Here is a 21,676-nt window from a genome sequence, read left to right on the forward strand (position 1 = left end):
CCCAATGTTTATAGCAGCAATGGCCAAGGTCGCCAAACTGTGGAAAGAACCAAGATGCCCTTCAACGGACGAATGGATAAGGAAGATGCGGTCCATATACACAATGGAGTATTATACCTCCATCAGAAAGGACGAATACCCAACTTTTGTAGCAACATGGATGGGACTGGAAGAGATTCTGCTGAGTGAAATAAGTCAAGCAGAGAGAGATAATTATCATATGGTTTCACTTATTTGTGGAGCATAACAAATAGCATGGAGGACATGGGGAGATGGAGAGGAGAAGAGAGATGGGGGAATAAAAGGCGGAGATGAACCATGAGAGACTGTGGACTCTGAGAAACAAACTGAGGATTTTGGAGCGGGGGGTGAGGGTTTAGGTGAGCCTGGTGGTGGGTTTTATGGATGGCACGTATTGCATGGATCACTGGGTGTGGTGCATAAACAATAAATTTTGGAACACTGAAAATTAAATTAAATTAAAAAAACAAAGACAGAGGGATATATGACACGGAAGGGAAGAAGGCAGTGTGGCCACAGAAGCAGAGTGGGAGGGATATGACCATGAGTCAAGGAACTCTTGGAGCCCCCAGAAGTAGAAGAAGCAGGAAAGATCCTCCCCCGAAGCCTGCAGAGGGAGCACGGTTCTGTCAAACCTTGATCCTGGGGTTCGAGCTTCAGAACTGTGGGAACATAAATTCCTATTGTTTCAAGCAATCACAAATTAATAGTAATTTGTTTCAGTAGCACGGGAAACAACGTGCCACATAATGCTGCCACACAGGCGTCTCATTGCTCTGTAACAGTGCTAAGCCAGGTTGTGGTTGAAATAGCCGTGAACACCACCCACATCTTTGTACCTCCCCACCCCGTTCGTGCATGCGGCAGAACAGCTAGAAGAGGGCCAGCCTGCAATACCTACTAACCAATGATCAGCCGGTGGTGACATGGGAATCCTCTTTGCCTTTCAGGAAAATGGCATCTGGGCCTCAACTGTGACTCTTCCGATGATCACTGCCACCATCCCATCAGCCACGGATTTGACCATTTCTACGGAATGCCATTTTCCATGATGGGAGATTGCATCCACTGGGAACTGTCGGAGAAGCGTGCAGGCATGGAGTACAAACTCCACGTCTGCTTCCAAATCATGGTCTTTGCTGCCCTCACACTCACCGCTGGGAAACTCACCCATCTGACATCGGGCTCATGGACGCCAGTCATCTGGTTGACCATTGCCGCCATCTTGCTCTCTGTGACCTCCTGTTTCATAGGGGTCTTGATTGTTCATGCAGACTGCTTTCTGATGAGAAACCACACCATCACGGAGCAGCCCATGCACTTTCAAAGGACGACACCTCTTGTTCTCAAAGAGGTCTCATCCTTTGTCCAAAGGTGAGCATCAAAGAGTTACCTTTATCCTAGTCTCTGGTCCATGATGAAAATGAATCTTGAAAAATCTTCCACTTTCTTTCTGTAATGGAGATAGGAATGGTGAACTCATTCTGGCCCGGGAAGATATTTTTGATAAAATGTGTCAGAAATGCTCTGTTGAGCCCAAGTTGATGGTGACAATTGAAACAGGTGACAGGGCACATGAAATTTGCTGTTGTCCCCCAATCCTTGGAGCTAGTACCATTGTGTAAGCACCCACTGATCACCACAGGCCATATTTAACTCACACAACAAACTGAATTACCTGAAGATTTACAATAAATATAAATATTTTTAAAGCTCTATCATTGGAACTAAGTTGTCCTGTTGTTAACTCTATCTTAAATGTAAATTTGAATAACAAAGGCACTTACTATGTCACAGTTAAGAGGGGCAAGATATAAAGCTACATCACACAGAGCCAGTTCCATGCTCCCCAAGTGTTTCTGTAAAGAGGGGGACAGCATAGAACCCCAATTCACCTGGTGGAGATGAGGTTGTGATCATGTTCCAGAACATTCTTTTTGTGGGCTTGCCTAACATGGGTGAGAAATGATACTGATAATTACTGTCAAAGACAGAGAGAGGAACAGATGAGGCACCACCAAGATGGGGGACAATGAAATTGAAATTAATAACCTAATACTTGCCATTTTTCAAGTGTATTTTAAAATAAGCAATAAAGTTTATATCCTAAACTTTATTGCTTGAGAGCAATTAAAAAGAAAACCAAATGTAAAATAATCGCTTTATTCTGTATGCTAAGGTTCTAAATGGGAACATATACTGAACTAATCGAAATAAACATCAGATCAGACAGTTGCCTGGGGTTCCATCTTACGTTCATTTGCCAGAAGTATGTAGAGTTATAAATTGATAAAATTCAGGGGGAAAAACGTGTATGGTATCAGTGTGAATTTTTCAACAGACTTTAGAAGAGTAAAGTCATCCCATTAAAGAGTAGCAGATATACTTGTTGAAGGAAGTGACAAACTAGATCTCTATCTTGTGTCTCTAGGACCTCAATCTATCCTTAAGTAGAAATAACTCCAGTCGCCGTTATTTATTTTCAGGAACAAGCACAGACCTTTCCTCCTCTTTGTCTCCTTTCTACATGTGCACACCCCTCTGATCACTACGGAGATGTTCCGTGGGAAGAGCGTGCATGGGCTGTATGGGGATAACACAGAAGAGATGGACTGGATGGTGGGTAAGTGCCTTTTCCTGGTGAAAATAGGACACGTGTCCCTCCCAAAGCAGCAGGAGGAAAGGACATACAGAATGAGATTAGATTAACTGTGTTTGCTTTCTTTCTGCTCATCACACTGTTTTAGGTGGATTGATTTATTATTTTTCCCCAGGAGAACAGAGATTAAAATCCCCATGGGTAGGATTGTCTTGCTTTGTTCTCCCTGTGTATCCCCTGGGTTTGGAATAATCCCTGGTATGACACAGAGTGCACATTTCTTCAGTGGGTACATCGGATATAAACACAGTGACTCCCGTGAGGCTCAAGCAAGGACTTGGATGACCTAGGGTTGACATGCTGGTGGACATAGAGGGCTAGGAGCTGCAACATAATGGGAATTAGAGATTTTAGGAGAAAACATGATTTATATAATCCATTGAAAACATTACCTTGGAGGAAATTGTTGGCAAAAATGCTGGTGGTTGGGAGATAGGTAGGCAACGATCGATGTCACATCACATCCCCAGTGCAGCTTCAGGACAGACTGACTCATCACTGCCACTATGGTCCTTGTGTGGAAAAGATTAAGGATCAGTGGAAAATACACGCTATTTTTATATGATGCCAAATACTGCGTGTTTAAAATAGAATTCACCATGCCACAACTTGAGGGATAATCCTTTAAATGAAAGACGTACAGATATATGTAATCCAATACATATCGAATGATAAACTATGAAATTCTCCAGTGCGTAGTTAAGAACTCCTAAGTCCATCAAGATAAGGAATTCTTAAGACTTAGGTCAAGAATCTTCTCTATGGCTTCAGTGTCTCTGTGCTCCTTGATTGAGATTGATGGCTCTTTTTTTTTTTTTTAAAGATTTTATTTATTTATTTGAGAGAGAGACAGTGAGAGAGAGCATGAGCGAGGAGAAGGTCAGAGGGAGAAGCAGACTCCCCACGGAGCTGGGAGCCTGATGCGGGACTCGATCCCAGGACTCCGGGATCATGACCTGAGCCGAAGGCAGTCGTCCAACCAACTGAGCCACCCAGGCATCCCAGATTGATGGCTCTTGATTGAGTTTCAAACTCAGTCCAGCCACAATACTGACAACTTTTTTAATGAAAATCATGGTCCAAGTGTAAATAGGTGGAGGACAGGGGATTTTTAGGAAAGAGAAACTATTTTGTCTGGTACTAGAACACTAGGTACATGGTATTATGCATTTATCAAAACCCTTAGAATGTACACCACCAAGAGCGAACCACCATAGAAACTACAGACTTTAGTTAATAATAGTTTATTGGTATTGGCTCATAGATGACATTATGACTCAGCTTATCTCTAAAACTGAAAGCTGTTTTAAAAAAATAAAATCTATTAATTGAAGGAGGGGGATTTCCTAGAACCACAGATTTTAAGTCTTCAGCAATTGAAGACAAAGAAATGTCTTAACTACAGATGGAACAATGAAAGAGAAAAATAATAGGGACATGGCTAATTTCAAGCTAAAGGGATGGAAAATGGTCTTCACTGTGCTCAGTTAAACCCATGAAAATGCAGTGTCACCAGACTGGAGAAAAAAGCAAGACCCAGCTCAAAAGATATACTGTTTAAATATAAAGACACAGATAAGGTAGAAGTAAAACCTACCCAGTAACAGGATCTACTTGAGACCATAGTCAACTTTCACAACACCAGGTCCTCATGAAAAAGTAGATTGTAGTTCTGTCTCCTGTGGGAAATAAAATAATATGGTTCTTCCCATCCAAATAAAAAAAATAAAATAAAATCTCATAGACACAGTGAATTGCATCAACCATAAGATTTCCCTTTGAGGTGATTATAAGAGACTTGGAGCCACCGTTGTAAACCATTCTTCACAGATGGACATACATTGCCAATGCCATTGTCAGCCTTGTTCCTAGACCCTGTTGATCTCTCCTTTTTCCCACTCCTTCCCTTTGTTTAGTTGAAATATAATTGACTCTATACTCTTTTTTCTTTTTTGCCTCCTTTCTAAGCTTTTGCTATTTTTTCCTATGTACTCTATACTCTGTAGCTTGCCTAAAACTTTTTAGAAACAGAATGGGGTATATCTAAGGGTGTATATGCATCTTGAGTCAGTGATATTCGGGATTCATGATTTTATTGCTACCCACTCCCATTATATGTGAATACTCAAGGCTCCTCCTCATGGAGATCTCCAAAATGCTGAGCCATACAACTGAACATCTTGGTTTAAGATAGGCTCCATTTTGACCTGCTCAAATGCACATATTCTTCACAGGGCAGATCCTTGATACTTTGGATATGGAAGGTTTGACCAATAGCACTCTTGTTTATTTTACGTCGGATCACGGGGGATCTTTAGAGGCTCAACTCAGAAACAACCAATATGGCGGCTGGAATGGAATCTACAAAGGTAGAGAGATGATGGGCTTCTTGTTCATGGTCTCTATCCCTACCCTACAGTTCCCAACCCTTCCCATGGAATGGGGCCACCCACCTCAAGAGAGTCACCACGGAATACTGTTTTTCTGTTTGAGGTGGAAATTATAATCTGTGATTTTTTTTTTTCTTTTGCCCAATGCCATGGTTTTTGGTCTATTCACAGAATTGTGCAACCATCACCATCACTTAATGGCAGAACATGGTCATCCCCTCAGAAAGAACCTCAGCATGTATTTGCAATCATTCCCTGATTCTCTCTGTGCCCAGCCCCTGACAACCACCAGTTGAGTTCAATCTCTGTGTATTTCCCTAGTGTAACCGTTCCATGGAATCATGCAGTTATGTGGTCTTTGGCCACTGGCTTGCATTCACCGAGCGTGAAGTTTTCTAGACTCATTCACATTATGCCAAGTGTTAGTGTTTCACTCCTTTTCATGGCTGAGTCATCTTCCATTGTTGGGAGGGACCACACTTTGGTCATCCATTCAAGTGATGGACTCAGGATTTACACAATGCATCCAAGGACCGTGGTGGCCACATCATATTCAAACTGGAATTTTACCAACTACGGACACATCCTTATTGGGTGTAACCCCCAAAGATGCCATCCTCCCAAAGACGACAAAACACACTGCCAAAAAAACATGGAACAATCACATTCTTTTCTGTTCATGTTTACACACAGGTGGCAAAGGTATGGGGGGCTGGGAAGGTGGGATCCGCGTCCCAGGGATCTTCCGGTGGCCTGGGGTGCTGCCGGCCGGCCGAGTGATCCACGAGCCCACCAGCCTGATGGATGTTTTCCCCACCGTGCTCCAGCTGGGGGGCGGTGAGGTGCCCCAGGACAGGTACAGAACAGCTCCAGGAAACCCAAGCTAGTCAGTTTTCCATACAGACAAACATGTATGTGAAATGTCATTGTCACTTTTGAATTGCGTAACATGTCCATGAAATGAGTCTCTGGGAAAACACTCTCTCGAGGCTCCCTACTTTCAGCCACCAGGATCAGCTACCTGCTTCATTTTATACAGAGAACGCCCACTTTCCTTCTCCTGAGTGAAGGCATTTTATCATGGTGGTCACTGAACAATCTAACAGTTTGTCACAGGAAATTCCTTTCCGTGGTAGAGATTTTGCATAGATTTCAATTTTCCTTCATCTCAAAAATTACAGAAAACTTGGGGGGGAAATAGAAAATAAAATTATTTCAGAATCGGATAGTGAATTATGTATACAATCATATAATCATAATTGTCCAATCATAGGATAATAAAGGATTCTCATAGTTATAATTGTATGATGTATATCATCTATCTAGATCTATCTAGATCTGTCTAGATACGTAGATTAAGATATATCATTTAGATATATTTTCCATGTTTTTTATATATATATATAATTTATAGAAATATATACATTTCTAGAAATTTTTGTTCATAGACAACAAAATTTAATGACTTCATGTTATTTTCTTTCAACCATCGCCTTACATGTGGACGTTAGCCTTGCTTTAAAAAAAAAAAAATACTGTCCGGTCACGTTATTGCCAGTCATAATTGCCTCCTAAGTAAGAATCCTTTAGAAAGTGAATTCCTGAGTCAAAGAGTAGGACCGTTTATAGGTAAATCTCTTGATATATTTTGTCAAACTTTTCATCAGGAATCACTAGCAGTCATATGTGACATAGCCATTTTAAAACATAACAGAACTAAAATCGATGTCAATTCTGTACATGTCGTTTATATATATAAATTACGCATATGTGTCTATACAAGTATACATCAATGTGTGTGTTATAATTTTCACTGTTTTATCCTTAGAGGCTGAATATTTCACACCTTGTTGTCTCTTTTCTTGCAGTGAATATCATATCTCTAGTTGATTATTTTTCCTAATTGGGCGCTAATTTTTAAATTAATTTATATCACTTGCTTGAAAAATTAAATTTGTCTGACACGTATATTGAGAATGTGTTGCTGCATGAGAAGGTAAAATAAATATAGCCATGTAGTGTCTGATATAGGTATACACACAGACACAGAATCGTATACATGTGTCTATGTGTAAATGAATATATTTTTGGAGGTGTAATTATATTTACACATACACACATATATGTTGTAGATAGGTTCTTTTGTTTCATTTTTCATGGTAATTAGTAACTCTAAGTAAAATCTCCTTGGGGTTTTGAATTCTCTACCTTGACGAAGAACACTCGTCAAATTAGAGAAAAAGATCCCCTTTTTACGGCTTTTCAAAGTTCATGGTATCTGTAAAAATCTATCCTTGGTATTGATGGTTTTCATCTGGACACAAAGGTTTCTGAAAATTGACCAGGTCCCTGGGACATAAAAATGCCCGAGGCAGCACCCTTGCACATCACATTGCTCGATATAGGTTTTCTCCTAAGAAGTGTGGAGGAAAGGGAAGTGGAATCCCAAGAACCTCCATCCTGAATGGGAATGGAGCTCCATCTTGGAAACTGAAGAAGACAGGGAAGGGGAGGGGGAGGAAGATGAGGAAGGCAGGGCTGGCGGAGGGGAGGAGAGGCAGGGCACTCTGCAGACAAGGAAATGGCACCATGTTGGTTTAAGAAGACAGCATATGCTGCCATGGCTTAGAGCCCAATAAAGTATAAAACCAAAAAGGCATTTCCCTGAATTTTCCACTTATTCTTGCATTCGCAATAAGGTTGGGCAAATAGTAAGTTCAGTTGAGCATGTGGGATCCTGGGTGATCTTTTAGCCAAAGGTGATGTTTGTAGACGAATAATGGAGGTGTCTCTTGCAATGTTTCCCTAAGCTTGGGAAGGCTCAAGAATGCCTTCCGTGCCCCCCTGAGTCCCTGTGCTCCTGTCCGCAGGGTGATCGATGGCCGGGACCTGCTGCCCTTGCTGCTGGGGACAGCACAGCAGTCGGACCACGAGTTCCTGATGCATTACTGTGAGAATTTCCTGCACGCAGTCCGTTGGCACCAACGGCACGGTGAGTACTCTGGGTGATCAAGTCCCATCTTGGCTTCTGTTCCCATGGCTTTGCTTCACAACTGGCCCTTTTCTTGATTTCTGGGCAGTATTTTCCCCAGACACAGCAACGTCCTTCCTGATGCAAGCAGTCATTTACCGTATCACCATATTATCATTGTTTATGGGGTTTTCATATGGCTTTCCTGCCCACAAGTGTTGCGGTCTGCCTCTCGCCCTCGAAGCCCCTACTCTTAGTCTACATCAGTTTCCACCTGTCTCAACCACCTTAACTCAACATCACGGTTTCACCCTTGTAATAACCATAACTTTGTGATAGAAGCCGCCGTGTCCATACCGAACAATTTTTGCATTTCGAAATTTCCTGGGCTATTTTGGCCCAACTGGCCTTTTCAAAGAACTCTAAGATCATTTGCAAGATTATTTTTTTTTAATCCCTTGGGAATCTGAATTGTCTTGGCATCCCATGCGTCCATTAACTCAGGGAGACGTTTGGTTATCTTTCCAGTATCAGATTTTCGCAACTGAAACCTGTTCTGTCCCTCCCCTTACTCTTCTTACTTAAAAAGTATGCATTTCATCAAACCTATTATTCCTGTCCCATGTGATGTCATTGCATTTTAATTGCCTTCATGTGTAGAAGGATCTACTGTTCATCCTCACCTAACTGGCATTCCCAGAAGTTTTCTGGTTTTAGGGATCATGTTTCTTTCAAAAACTCAGTTCTTGCATTGACTGGAGAACTATTATTTTTTAATTTTAGACACAGTTAATTTCTGCTGCTACCTTTGTCTTCTAATAACAGAGTTTCACCTATTTGAGTGACTTTTCTTCATTTTTATTTCCCTATTACTCTGACGTTTCCTGACATTTTCTCCTCGGTTGGATTTGCCCTATGAATTGATCAGATTCGGGACTTTGTGATTGCATAGGTTTTCTGATTCTTTTTTTTTTTTTTTTTTTTCTCATCAGTGTTTGGGAAGGGCTCTATGCTCCTAGTGCTTTAACTCATCTTTCCATGCCTCAAAACCATTCTCTACAAGTCTCTAACTGTCTGAATCCGGAGACAAGGAACACCCCTTTGGATTTCCCTTATTTGAGGAAATTACCATAGATTTTTTTATTTTTTCCTTAAATGTCCCTCCCTTTTCACCCATTCTCTTCAATATTATTATAATCTAGAATGGCTTTTAGTGCTACATTTCATTTCTTAAAAAGGATGTATTGCCCATCTCCTTCCATTTTTGAGGGTTTCCTAAAAAACCGTCATTCCATTTTACATCGCAGTCTACATCTATGCATGCCTGAGACCACAAATGAGTGCGTCCCGTGATCCGATCTGTTCTTGGACACTCTGGCTACCCCACTACGGACCTCTCATCTCTCAGTCATTGGGCAAATGCGTCTATATTTTTTCAAAGACAGCAGATGGGGAGTGTATTCCCAGTGCCCAAGCCTCTTCAAGGGCACCCGAACTGGCTTTCAGAGATCCACCGTTCATCCTACATGAATAATGCACTTAGCCCCCCTGCTGAAAGCCATCCCAAGACCACCCACGGCACACACATCAGAACAAATTCCTCCTTGTACGATGACCTATCCCCTCCCCATCTCTGAGAATCCCCCTCAAAGAGGGCTGGATCTCCACGTGACTGGCTCATTCTCGATGTTTAAATGCCATATTAACTTTTCAGCGAGGGTTTCTTGACCCAAAGAATGCTGCCATGGTGCACCCATCCTCCCCCCTCCCCCCCCACACTCACACATCCACCATTGTTTTCCACCCTTTATAATTTTATTTTTGTGAGTTTACCATTGTCTGGCCTTTTTTGCCTCCCTAAGACTTGCCCATCTTCTCCTTGTGCTCAACACGTTTGCTGAATTATCACAGCCGTGAGTGACCTTGCTGGGCCCATAGGGCCAAACTCTGTGACTTCCTTCCCAGAGCCCAGGAGGAGCCCTGATCCTGACCCTTATCTGTCCCTGCTTCCTGGTCTTTCTGCCCCTGGAGCTGCTCCTGGAGGAGGCAGACCCACCAAAACCCTGCTCTCTACACTCTGGTTACCCACGTGACTCCCCCAGACTCACTGCCCTGTGGGGGATACAAAGCATGGTTGTGGGGGCCTCCCTCCCAAAAGCAGGAAGCCGGGGAGGACAGGCAGTGATGTTGGTATGACCCACCTCCTGGCAGGAGGCTGGTGCAGGAGCCCTGATGGACCTCCCTTCCATTCTTTCAAAGTCTCTTCCTGAGGCGGAGTTCGGTCTGGTGCCCTCCCAGAGGCTGGAGGTGGTTTGCTGTAGCTTGTCCTCCCTATCTCTGTCCTTTCCTCCTCACTCCCTTCCTTTTCCTGTCGGGGCCTGCCTAGCTGTGGGGGTGGGGAGAGCCTGGGAGCAAGCTTCAAGAGAACAGCTGTTGCCATTTTAAGCCTCTGAGCATCTTGCCTGGAACCACGCACGAGTTATTCACTCCTTTGCAAACAGCTTTACCGAGCTGTAGTTCAGTCTCAGCAGAAGGCCACGGACTGGTGGCCTACAAACCACAGACTTACTTCTCCCAGTTCTAGGGGCTGGACAACCAAGACAGGCTTCTGCTGGCCGGTAGACTGCCACCTTCTCGCTGTGTCCTCATGTGGTGGAGAGACAAGGGACACAAGCTCTGTCCTGGCCCTTGTCAGGGCACTCATCCCGTTCTTGAGGGCTCTGTCCTTGTCATCTGTTAATCCCCCAGAGCCTCCACTTCCTGATTCCATCCTTTTGGGGGTCTGGGCTGCAATATATGAATTTTGGAGGGACACGATTTCAGCCCATGACGCTGAAAAATTCACTCTTTTAAACGGTACAACTCAGGGGCATTTGATACATTGACCGTGTTGTGCAAACAGCACCTGTGTCTCGTACCAGAACATTCCATTCCCCTGAAGACACCCCGTCCCTGTTAGCACTCACTCTCCATTCTCCTCCCCAGCCTTGGGCATCTACTGTTCTTTCCCTGTTTCGGACGTCTCCTACCAAGGAGATCCCACACTCTGTGTCCTTGGGTATCTGGCTTCTCTCACGGAGCAGCGTGTTTTCGAGTTTATGCACAAGGTAACAGATCTCAGAGCTTCATTTATTTTTATGGCTGATTCCATCCCATGGCATGGATGGTCCCCATCTGCTCAACCATTCACTTCAGCGTCTCTCCAGCCATCGTTCTGCTTCTCCACGTCAACCCCCTGAGATTCTCGTCTTTCCCTCAGGAGGAAGACTATGGAAAGTCCACTACACAACCCCAGTGTTCCACCCAGAGGGCGCCGGTGCCTGCTATGGGAGAGGGGTCTGCCCGTGCTCTGGAGACCGAGTGGCCCATCACGACCCACCTTTGCTCTTCGACCTGTCCAGAGACCCCTCCGAAGCCCACGCCCTCACCCCGGACACGGAGCCCTTGTTCCATCAGGTGATGGACACTGTCGCACGGGCCGTGGAGGAGCATCGCCGGACCCTCAGCCCGGTTCCTCTGCAGCTGGACACGCAGGGCAACACCTGGAAACCCTGGCTCCAGCCCTGTTGTGGCCAGTTCCCCCTCTGCTGGTGTGATCGGGAAGATGACCCTGAATCACTGTCCCCTGTCGGAGAGAGCTAGCTCTCTCCCTCGTCCCGGTACTTCTTGGTCCAAATACAACTCCCCTGTGATTATGTCATCCTTTTATGTGGCTGGAACAGTTCTGCACCCCGAAACCCAAAAGGTATAAGGAAGACACAGCAGTGTACCATCACCCTTAAGTCAACCGAACCACATTGGGCTTGTTAAGCCCCCTTGGACCCCCAAAGAGTGAGGAGCAAAGCCCCTCCTGCCATGGGGATTTCCATTCCCCAACCCCAGCCCCACCCAGAGGAGGCTGCTCTGACCCCATCCAGACTCACAGTCCCAGTGGAAGATACTTCCGTACTAGATGGGTTTGCCGACCAAGGCCAGCGGAGCACCAAACATAGCCCAGAAAAGGCGTGACTTTAAAGAGTTTAAAGTTTGGGTTTATTTAACCTTTAAAGAGTTTAAAGAGTCTGGGTTTATTAACACTTTTCAAGCAATTATTCTCCACAAACAGATGCCCTAGAAATTTAGGGAAACCCAGAACTTGGTGGGGGGCTTGTGGGAGGTCCCTGAACTACCACAAAGCCCCCGGGCCCGCAGCCTTTGCACTGGACATGCCCAGGACCGGACACCAGTAGGATGGGGACTTTGTTCCGGACCCTGCACCCAAGCCCCTCTCCCTGCACACACAGGCACGCCCCGCGCCCCACCACCATCACTTTGCAAGACCGCAGCTTTAACCCCCTAACTTCATCCTCTCCAAGCTGCAGAGCTGGGAAGTCCTGAGGTCAAGGTGTGGACAGGGTGGGCTTCTCCAGAGACCTCTCAGGAAATATGAGCTAACTAGGGCCGCCAGTTCTAAGGCAAAATCATCTTTTCTCCGAAGAGATCCCTCAGCAAACTGCCCCCACCCTCAAGCTTTTGGCAAGTCTTAATTCCCAATGACTATCTCTGCAAAACGCAGAACGGAGTTGGAAAGGGACAAAGAGAACTCCCGGGCAGCTAATGGGGACCAGGACGGGGAGGTGACCACCAGGTAGACCCCCTGGTGTCAAGTCCTGTGGGTGAGGGTCTAACTAGCCTAGCTCACGCCTGACCCCTGCCCCCCACCTTGGCCATAGAGAAGGGGGATTGCCTCACGGACCCCAGTGAAACAGAATTCACAACCAGGCTGCCTGACCGCACGGGGGCAGTCCCCAGAACTTTCTGGAAACTGCGGGGGTTACCCGAGCCCAGATCCAGCTCGGGTATCTCATTGTCTCCCAGGAGTGTCCGCCCGGAGGCCACCGAGACTCGGGAAAACCGGTTTCCAAGATCAATTCCCGGAAAGCCCTGGGCGACAGGAGATTAAACGGATTGGGGCGGGACCGGGCCCTACCGCCCGGAGGACTCCGCTGCGTGGGCGGGTCCGGGTCCGCGCGCTGGGGGCAAGGTCCTGCGCGCCCGGCCCTCGCGCTGCCATGGCTCTCAGGGCTCCGAGGGGACGCGCCGCGCCCGCTGCCAGGTGCGCGGGGCCGGAGGACGCGGCCCCTACTCGGGGCGGGCATGAGGGCTGGGGGAGGCGCACACTGGGCGACAGTGGCCCCCGGGACGGGCGGGCGGTGTGTGCGCCTTGGAGTCACCAAAACGCAGCTCGACGTCCGCCCCGCAGTCGCAGGGACGCGGAGCCGGGGAGCTGGAGCCGGACGGGAGGAGAGGGGCGGCTGGACCCAGGAGAGGGAGGGAGGGCCCCCGGCAGGAAGGGGAACCGCCGGGCTGGTGCGCAGAGGCCACGCCCCGGCAGAGCGAGGCCTGGTCCCCATCCCCCACTACGTAGGACGCGCTCCCTTGATCCCGAGTACCCTCTCCTCCAGCAGCGCCAGCACCAGGCCCCCAAAACACCCTCTTCCCCCCCCCCCGAGCGCTGCCGCGTGCCCCCTCGTCCAGCACACGCCCCCTCCCGCTCCCTGGCGCCTAACCCCCGGAGTGCGGCCGTGTCCCCAATCCCCACTCTCTAGGACACGCCCGTCCCCCCCCTTGGTTCCGCACCCTGACAGCACCGCGACGTCCCCTCAACCCCACCCTTGCTCCAAAGTGGGGGCATCCCCGCTTTGTTCCGCCCCCCCCCCATCCCAGCACGGCCGCACCCTCCCCCACTCTGAGACACGTCCGGTCCAGCACCCGCTTCCCCGCCTCCCAAAGCGCGCGGCTTCCTCCTTCTGGCACCGCCCCGCCCCGCTCCGGCCTCCGGCCCCCGGCCCGGCCTCCCCTAGCCCAAGCGGAGCCTTGCCCACCCCCACATCCGGAGCGGAGCCCTGGCCCCCAGCGCTAAGACTTGCCCAGTTCCGGAAGACCCCGTCGCGGGAGCGCGGCCGTGCCCCCTCCTCCCCCTCTCCACAACCCTCTGGACGCTCCGCCTCCGCCCTGTGCCGCCGGGACCTTCCCTGCCCCCCTGCTCCGGACGGCTGGCGCACGGGGGCGCAATCAGGGCACAGGACGGCACTGGGGGCTCTGCAGGCCGGCCCCGAGGCACGCTCGAGCTGCCAGCCAGGCGGGAGGACCTGGGCGCCCCAGGCCCTGCGTTCAGCCGGGTTAGGGGGCGGGCAGGGTTGGAGATCCGCGTCCGGGACGCCCCAAATCCCTTTCCCGCGCGGTCCCTAGCGCGCCCCGCGGGGGCCTTGGTGGCCACGCGGCTCCAAGACCGTGTTGTCTCTACTGGGTCGCACCAGCAGTGCCTTGTCTCCCTGTCGTGGCCGGGGTGCCCTGAATCCCACATTCTTCCTTTTAAAATGCCTGTGTCCCGCTGCTCCGACCCTCTGGGTCCGCCTACCTCCTGTCGGGTGGCTCCAGGGACCGAAGGTGTGCTCCGGCCGCCTTTGCACCAGGAAAGGGGCCCCTGGAAGACAAGCGCTCAGCCCTTTAAGGAGCGCCCCCGCCGAAGTAGCAGAATTAAGGACCAACGGGGTGAGGAGGTTAAATCCTGATGCAGGGCGAACGCACGTGCCTTCCCGGCAAGCCGCTTGGGAAATGCCCACTGAACATGACAAATCCTGGACGTTAATTTGGGCCTTGTTGGTTGTCTCTCCAGGGACTTTTTGTGGGGTCCGCTCCTTCTGTGTTTGCTCCTGAGGACGTCCGAGTTAAAAGCCGCAAATGCCCTTCAACCCAATATTCTACTGATAATGGCAGACGATCTTGGCATTGGGGATCTTGGTTGCTATGGGAACCGTACGCTCAGGTATAACGGGCTGGTGATGCTGGTGGTCCTAGGGGTCGTGGGTGTCTGTGTGGGAGAACACATGTGGGTTATGATGTCTTTGAAAGCTGCCCGTAGTGGGAAAGCCCTCAGGTCATCCGACGTGAACCCCCAAGAAATTACTTTTTGACCGGGAAGCTGGGTCTGAAACTGAAATGTTCAAACACCATGGCACTCGGGTGGTTGGGTGTATTCCTTTCTTAGTGTTGCTGGAACAAAAGAGAACAAATGGAGTAATTTGAGACGCAGGAATTTCTTCTCTTCCCAGTCCTGGAGACCAGAAACCTGAGATCCAGGCGGGGCAGGGCCGAGCCCCCTCCAGAGGCACCAGGACAGGGTCCTTCCTGACTCTTCCAGCTTCTGGAGCTCCAGGCGTCCCTACGCTGGTGGCCACATCCCTCCCATCTCTGCCTTCCGTCTTCCCGTGGCTTCTCCTCTGTGTCTGTATCTTGTCTTTTGTCTCTTACAAGGACACCTGTCATTGACTTTAGGGCCACCCTGATCCAGGATGAGCTCATTCCTTGATCCTTAACTAATGACACCTATAAAGACCCGTTTACAAGTCAGGTCCCATTCACAAATACTGGGGATTAGGACAGGACAGCTGTGCCCCTGAGGCTGCTACTCACTCGCTGTGGGGACCTCAGCGGACCTCGGTGGACCTCCATATTCACAATACGCAGGCTCCTGCGTCTTCCCTCCTGGCAAATATGTGCACGATGGTGTTTGCATAATCTGTGCAACAGGAGACAAGAAGCCCCTCATTCCATTTCTTTTAGAAAGACCACCAGGGCAGCATCACACGATCTGTCTTAGCCTTAGCAGCCCATGTTGGGACTGCCCAGGATAGACCCAGGCCCACCCCCTTTGGTCACGACCTTTCCAACAGCGGCAGACACTGCCCTGTGTATGCAGGGACCTTCCTCCCCCCAACGCTGAGCCTGCCCAGTTATACCTGCCGGGACAGACCATTCCCCCAACAAAACTGGACAATCCATTGGCTTCTGGTAGCTTCCGAAAAGTCACCACGATGCATTTTAGAACATTTTCACAGCCCAAGAGCACGCCTTGCCCTCTCTCAGCCATCACTCTATGTAATGGACTGGATCGTGTACCCCAGGATTCCTAGGACGAATTCCTAACCCTTCAGGACCTCCTGCAGCCTGCCGGTGTGTGTTAAGAAAACTTAAGCCAAGAAATTAATGGAGAAACTGGGATTGCATACCCAATACCAACGCTAGGGGGCAGCACCCATGATATATGTGTGGGGGGGTGGTGATGGTGGTGGTGTTCATGTCCAGTGTTTCTCCTTCCAACTAAAATATAGGCCGAGCGCAAGGACGGTGTTTGGGGACATCCTAAAGGCGGCGAAAATGTTCTCTTAATTTAGTGCACTGACTCACTGATGAAGACATTGAGCCAGCTGGCCCCATGGGTTGCAGCGCGACCCTTACCCATGTCGAGCCCATGCCCCTTGCAGTCAGCCTATGAGGAATGTGGGCTTTCTGCCCAAACCTACTGCGCTTCCATGGTCTTCATATTGTTGTCTCCACAGCACATCCAGCCACCCCAACACGAGCAGGGCACATCCTTTTAACAGTTTTGCCCAAGCAAGCCATCAAGGCTGACAGGTAGAAGATGTAAAAACCACCCAGTTTAGGGAAAGCTACACCCTGTCTTGGCTTTCGAGGGGGAATTGACTGCACATGCTCTAACGCATCTGTGCCTTCATCCTTTGGAGATCTGCTGTGAAATCATTCCGACTCCTCCAGCACATAAACCGTTCTTCACTAGTAAGTACGTCCCATAGAATTCTCTCCAGGAATCAGGGGATCTGCTGTGCCTAGATATCCTAGAAAATGTCAGACACCCTTGTTTACAGTCACTCCACTGGCTCATGTGGGACACACCGGGTCTGTGTTTCATATCTTGCCTTGTAAGAAAGGGAAGTCGAGAACCCACGAGGTGTGTAATGAATGTGTAGTCACCAAGGTTTGGGGGAACAGGAGGTCAGGACAGAAGAGGGAGCCCTAGGACTGGCTCTGTGGCCCTAATCCTGCTTCTCTGTATCTGTGCCATCAGTCATACGTCCAGCCTCAGTTTCCCCTGTTCACATAGGCCTTTGGATAATCTCCACCTTTCCTTCTGGGACCATGATGCAAAACGTGGAAGTGAACCCCCGCCCCAGACATGTGTTAATGACAGAAACCAATCTGCAAATACATGTGTAACCTGCTTGTTTTATTAGCATAATAGGAAGAAAAGATATGTCTTCTTTCAGGAAAATGTCATACATGCCCTGCCCATCCATTCCTTTTTTGAGAGTCACTGGGTGGTTTCTCAGCATATTGGTATCACTTTCAGACACTCCCATACTTTCCCTCTGTTTTTAGAATAAAAATATCCGATCCCACAGGCCAGAGGGTTATTTAAAAGAGAAAGAATGCATAAAAAAATGAAAGGCACTTGAGAGTAATATTTTAGGATTATCTTTGCCAGTCAGCTTGGTTAGGGAAAGAAGGAGATGACATAAATTGATTGAGAAGCACAGAATTTAAAAATCAGGAGCATTTTTCCTGTCTTAGGGTATCTTTTCACAAGTGGAGGAATGAGATTCTGCAGAAGATTTCTGTGCGAGGTTGAAACCTGTGGTATTTTTCATTCTGTTCCCCAGTGTAGATAATCATGAAGACATGTGTTGGACATAAATACTTGATAGAAGAGAGATAGCTAGACAGACAACAGTTGGATGGATGGATGGATGGATGAATGGTTGGATGGATGGATGGATGGTTGGTTGGATGGATGGATGGATGGTTGGATGGTTGGATGGATGGATGGTTGGTTGGATGGATGGTTGGATGATTGGATGGATGGATGGATGGATGGATGGATGGTTGGTTTGATGGTTGGATGGATGGATGGTTGGATGGATGGTTGGATGGATGGAAAGATGGATGATGGATGGTTGGATGGAAAGGGGTGGAAGGATGGGTAGACAGATGGTTATTTACTGGTACATAATAGATTAGATATCAAGCTAGAGATAGAACTTTTGTAGCCTGAGAAAATAGGTCAAAGCTAATATAACTATACTTAATTGGTAGAATCCTATAAGCCCTTGTAATTCGTGTTCATAGTTTAGTTAAAAATAAATTTTTACAGTTGGATTATTGAAAACAACCAGCATGAGTACAGAATGGGTGATTTTTTTTTTTAATAACAGCATTTATATTTGGGTTGGTTGCAATTTTTTAAAAAGTTCAAGATGAGCAAAGTGGCCAGAACGGTCTTGACTGACACAGCTGTTCCCTGAAAACAGAGGCATGGCAGGGCCCCAGCAGCTGCCCAGAGCAGCAGGTGTCTAAAATACTGACCTCAGCTGTGGTTTCTGGGCATGCAGGACGAGCCTGGAAGCCACAGCTGAATGAGTACAGACAACAGCTTGCACACAAGAGGGCAAGGGGGACTGTCTTTAAATAGAAACAAAGACAGGGAAAAAAGCTTTAGTGGTCCCAAAGTGGACGGGTGGTTGTGAACTATCATAAAATCCATGCTTAATGGAAGATATGAGCCTGAGGATGGACATACTTGTCCCACAACCTCCAGAACGCTACCCTCGGTGGATTTTTTAAGTCACGCAGATAAGGTGTAATTTAATGGAGGTGTTAAACCCTCCTTGGCACTCTCTAGCTCCGTGACCAGGGACGAGTGACTCAGGCTCCCAACTTTGCTTGTCTCCTTGCAAACGGGGAGATCACTCTGCTGACTAAGAAGTCGTTGGGTCTAAAGATAACACAGGGATTCCAGAAATGCAGCTTTTCACTTTAATAATCTCCAAAGATGTTACGCTATTGTATTACTACACTAACTTAGAAGTTATTTACTGGCCTCCTATGCATTTACACCAAACATCCTTTGAACACTGTCCTTCTGCCCCTCACCTCTGTGCTTCTCCACCTTTGAGGATTTTGAAGGATACAGTTGTAATTTTTCATATTTTTTAGACCACAAGTACTGTGTTCACCCCCAAACAAAAGCAACAATTAAAACGAAAAATGTGTTCTTCAAAACTGGCAACACCCATCTGAGTTAGTAAGAAAGGTATTTACCTCAACATTTGGAGGATGGTCTTGGCGATGGTTTTGATGCGTCTGAAGTTCTTGAATCCAAAAACCCACATTAGGACTTTGGGAGGCCCACCGGCTCCCAGAAGTCCTTTGGGAGCCGGTAGGCATCCCAAAGTCCTTCAGGAGTCATCATATTTCTGTCCTCTATCTACAAAACTTATGGACGGGGATCCTCTGGGTCACAAGGCTTTGGAAGAGACTTGTGTCCAAGAAAACAGCATCTACTAGTATAGGACTCAGCCTGAGCCTGCCCAGACCTTCAGAAAAGCCATGGTCACGTCTGCATGCTTCTCCCAGGGCACTGGGAGAACAGGGACCCTGAGGCTCCTCCCCATAAATAATGGTTGTGGACCATTGTCAACTCCCTCAGCACCCTCCGCCAACACTCATACTCAACAAGAAAGGCCTCCAGCCATGCCTCAATTCATCTCCAAAGATGCCTTTGAACTTGGGCCATTAGAACACTTGCCCAGTAAGGAAATTTTAGGTATCATCTCTCACAGATTTTATTCTGGCCAGTGGCTTCACTCTTCATGTCTTCCCATGTCTCTTTAATCCACTTGCCCTCTGCCATTTAACCCATCCACATGGAAACTTGGTGGTACAAACAGGAAAGGCATGGTGTTCCTTCCCCCCATTGGATTGGGAAGACCGTTTCCCATTTGTGAACTAGAGCGTGCTCACAGAGGAGCAAAGGGTAGCGAGCTGTAAGGGACCCACCTTTGCAAGCCAGTAGGTTGGTGTGGTCACAACCTCCTGGCAGACAGGAGTAGACCGTAAGACCAAGACGTTGTGCAACTCTTATCCCTACACACAGCAACAGCATCCAGAGAAGCTTGTTCCTGGCCCACAAGACCTCCTCCGGGTGATGCGATGGGCTCAGACGGTGGCTATGCATGCAGTGGGCTGGGCTGCAGCCCCAGACCCCGGGACAAGGGCTCAGCCCCTTTTGCAGCGAGAGGTCCTCAATCCATGTGCTCATGCTGGTTGTTTTGGGGATGGGTCCATCTGCCTTTGCAAGACACCATATGCAACTAATCATAAAACCCTCAGGAAACACTGATGTACTCCATGCCATGCCCTTTGGTGCAGGGATCCCTGTAAGGGCTGTCTTGACAGGGATGTTTGTGTGTGGTTTACTCAGGACGCCCAATATTGACCAGCTTGCAGAGGAAGGCGTGAGGCTCACCCAGCACCTGGCGGCCGCCCCCCTCTGCACCCCCAGCAGATCTTCCTTCCTCACGGGGAGGCACTCCTTCAGATCAGGTCAGTGTTGCCGGGACGACTGAGAAGGGGGCAAGCCTGCGTCTACTCATTACTTGTCCTCAGTGTGATCAGCGATGGTCAAGATCCAGGTAGAACGGTGCACATTTAATGGGCAATGGTATCCCCTCAAATGACATGAAGACTGGTGTGTTTTAGGTAGTCATGCGATGATTGGGTTGATTGGGAATTCAGAGACAGAAACTCTGCAAGGGTAGCTGGTTATGGTTGACATTGTGTTTATTTGTTTAAATATTTTAGTCCATCTGGGTGTGTAGTCATGATTTCAGATAGGCTTTGGGTGAGCATATAGGAAACTAAAGGATGGTTCTCAAAGATCCCACATCCTAAATCCTTATATGGCAAAAGGGACTTTGAAGCTGGGGTTAGGTGAAGGATCTTCAGATGGGAACATTACCCTAGATTATGCAGGTGGCCCAGTGTCATCACCAACGTCCTTCTAAGGGAAAAGTAGGAGGGTCAGAGTCAGAAGGGGACAAGGTTGGTGAGATCCTCAAGGTTGTCTGTCTGCTTAAGCTGAAAGCAGGCACTCCCATGACCCAGGAATTCCTAAGGAGGAGCCCAACATGTGCACGCATGCACGTTCTACAAAAGATGGAATGAGAACTTCACAGCAGCACTGAACGTTGTCTGTACATCTGTACGTTGCAAACACAGACACAGTTCATCAGTGGAAGAGGGGGTTAATAAGCGAGTACATTTACATATTGGAATATTGAGGTTTCGTTTGTCCGAGCTGCTGTACGGAATACCACAGAAGGACCAGCCTAAACAACACAGATTACTTTTTTGACCATCTTGGAGGCTGGGAGTCTGAGATCCAGGGTAGGGCTAGTTCCCCTGAGGCCTCTCTCCTTGGCGTATAGACTCTGCCTTCTCTCCCTGTCCTCACGTGGCCATCTGTCTGTAGCTCCTCTTCTTATAAAGACCCCATTCCTATGGGAACAGAGCCTACTCCAACGACTTCTTTTTTTTTTTTTTACCTCTTTAAAAGACCTGATCTCTTATCTTCAAACACGGTCACATTCTGAGATGCTGGGGGTCAGGTCTCTATGTGCAAGATGTTAGTAGCAGCCACTACTACTGGGGAGAGCCAACTCTCCCCACCAAGTTGTGACAACCAAAAGTGTCACTGGGCATTTGCCACGTGTTCCCTGGGGGGCAGAATTACCTTCGGTTGGGAACCATTGCCATAGATAGATAATGTACAGAAGATACAGAGATAGAAGATAGAGATAGATAGATGATAGATAAATAGATGATAGCTAGATTAGATAGATAGATAGATTATAGATAATAGGTACATAACAGATTGATGGATGGCTAGGTGCATAGATGACTAGATGGGTGTATGAGTGGATGGGTGAGTGGATATATGGATGGATGGATAGAGTT

At 47.9% G+C, this 21,676-nt stretch overlaps 2 protein-coding genes and 1 long non-coding RNA gene across 8 annotated transcripts in view; 2 read left to right on the plus strand and 1 right to left on the minus strand.

Moving 5' to 3' along the window:
* Positions 1 to 11,747, plus strand: part of ARSL (arylsulfatase L) — a 21,287-nt gene extending 9,540 nt beyond the window's left edge. For both annotated transcript variants that reach the window (XM_059385688.1, XM_059385689.1), the window contains 6 exons: positions 972 to 1,395; positions 2,508 to 2,644; positions 4,915 to 5,049; positions 5,764 to 5,926; positions 7,941 to 8,062; positions 11,301 to 11,747. In XM_059385688.1, coding sequence (XP_059241671.1) covers positions 972 to 1,395; positions 2,508 to 2,644; positions 4,915 to 5,049; positions 5,764 to 5,926; positions 7,941 to 8,062; positions 11,301 to 11,683 — 1,364 coding nt within the window. In that variant the 3' untranslated portion in view covers positions 11,684 to 11,747. The remainder of the gene's footprint in view (positions 1 to 971; positions 1,396 to 2,507; positions 2,645 to 4,914; positions 5,050 to 5,763; positions 5,927 to 7,940; positions 8,063 to 11,300) is intronic.
* The window catches only part of LOC132007511 (uncharacterized), a 24,090-nt gene extending 9,454 nt beyond the window's left edge, over positions 1 to 14,636 (minus strand). The window contains exons 1-6 of one of the 5 annotated variants that reach the window (XR_009401377.1): positions 14,442 to 14,636; positions 4,278 to 4,359; positions 3,073 to 3,192; positions 1,415 to 1,474; positions 1,192 to 1,303; positions 927 to 1,096 (exon numbers count right to left, since the gene is read on the minus strand). This is a non-coding gene — a long non-coding RNA (uncharacterized LOC132007511). Of the gene's footprint in view, positions 1 to 926; positions 1,097 to 1,191; positions 1,304 to 1,414; positions 1,475 to 3,072; positions 3,193 to 4,277; positions 4,360 to 10,242; positions 10,365 to 10,610; positions 11,258 to 14,441 lie in introns of those variants that run through there. The other 4 variants (XR_009401376.1, XR_009401378.1, XR_009401379.1 and 1 more) reach the window with 4 other exon arrangements.
* Positions 12,188 to 21,676, plus strand: part of ARSD (arylsulfatase D) — a 20,202-nt gene continuing 10,713 nt past the window's right edge. The window contains exons 1-3 of the mRNA XM_059385691.1: positions 12,188 to 13,136; positions 14,700 to 14,849; positions 20,142 to 20,263. Coding sequence (XP_059241674.1) covers positions 13,093 to 13,136; positions 14,700 to 14,849; positions 20,142 to 20,263 — 316 coding nt within the window. The 5' untranslated portion in view covers positions 12,188 to 13,092. The remainder of the gene's footprint in view (positions 13,137 to 14,699; positions 14,850 to 20,141; positions 20,264 to 21,676) is intronic.

Source organism: Mustela nigripes, chromosome X (genome assembly GCF_022355385.1).
Source record: "Mustela nigripes isolate SB6536 chromosome X, MUSNIG.SB6536, whole genome shotgun sequence".
In the NCBI taxonomy this organism is placed as follows: domain Eukaryota; kingdom Metazoa; phylum Chordata; class Mammalia; order Carnivora; family Mustelidae; genus Mustela; species Mustela nigripes.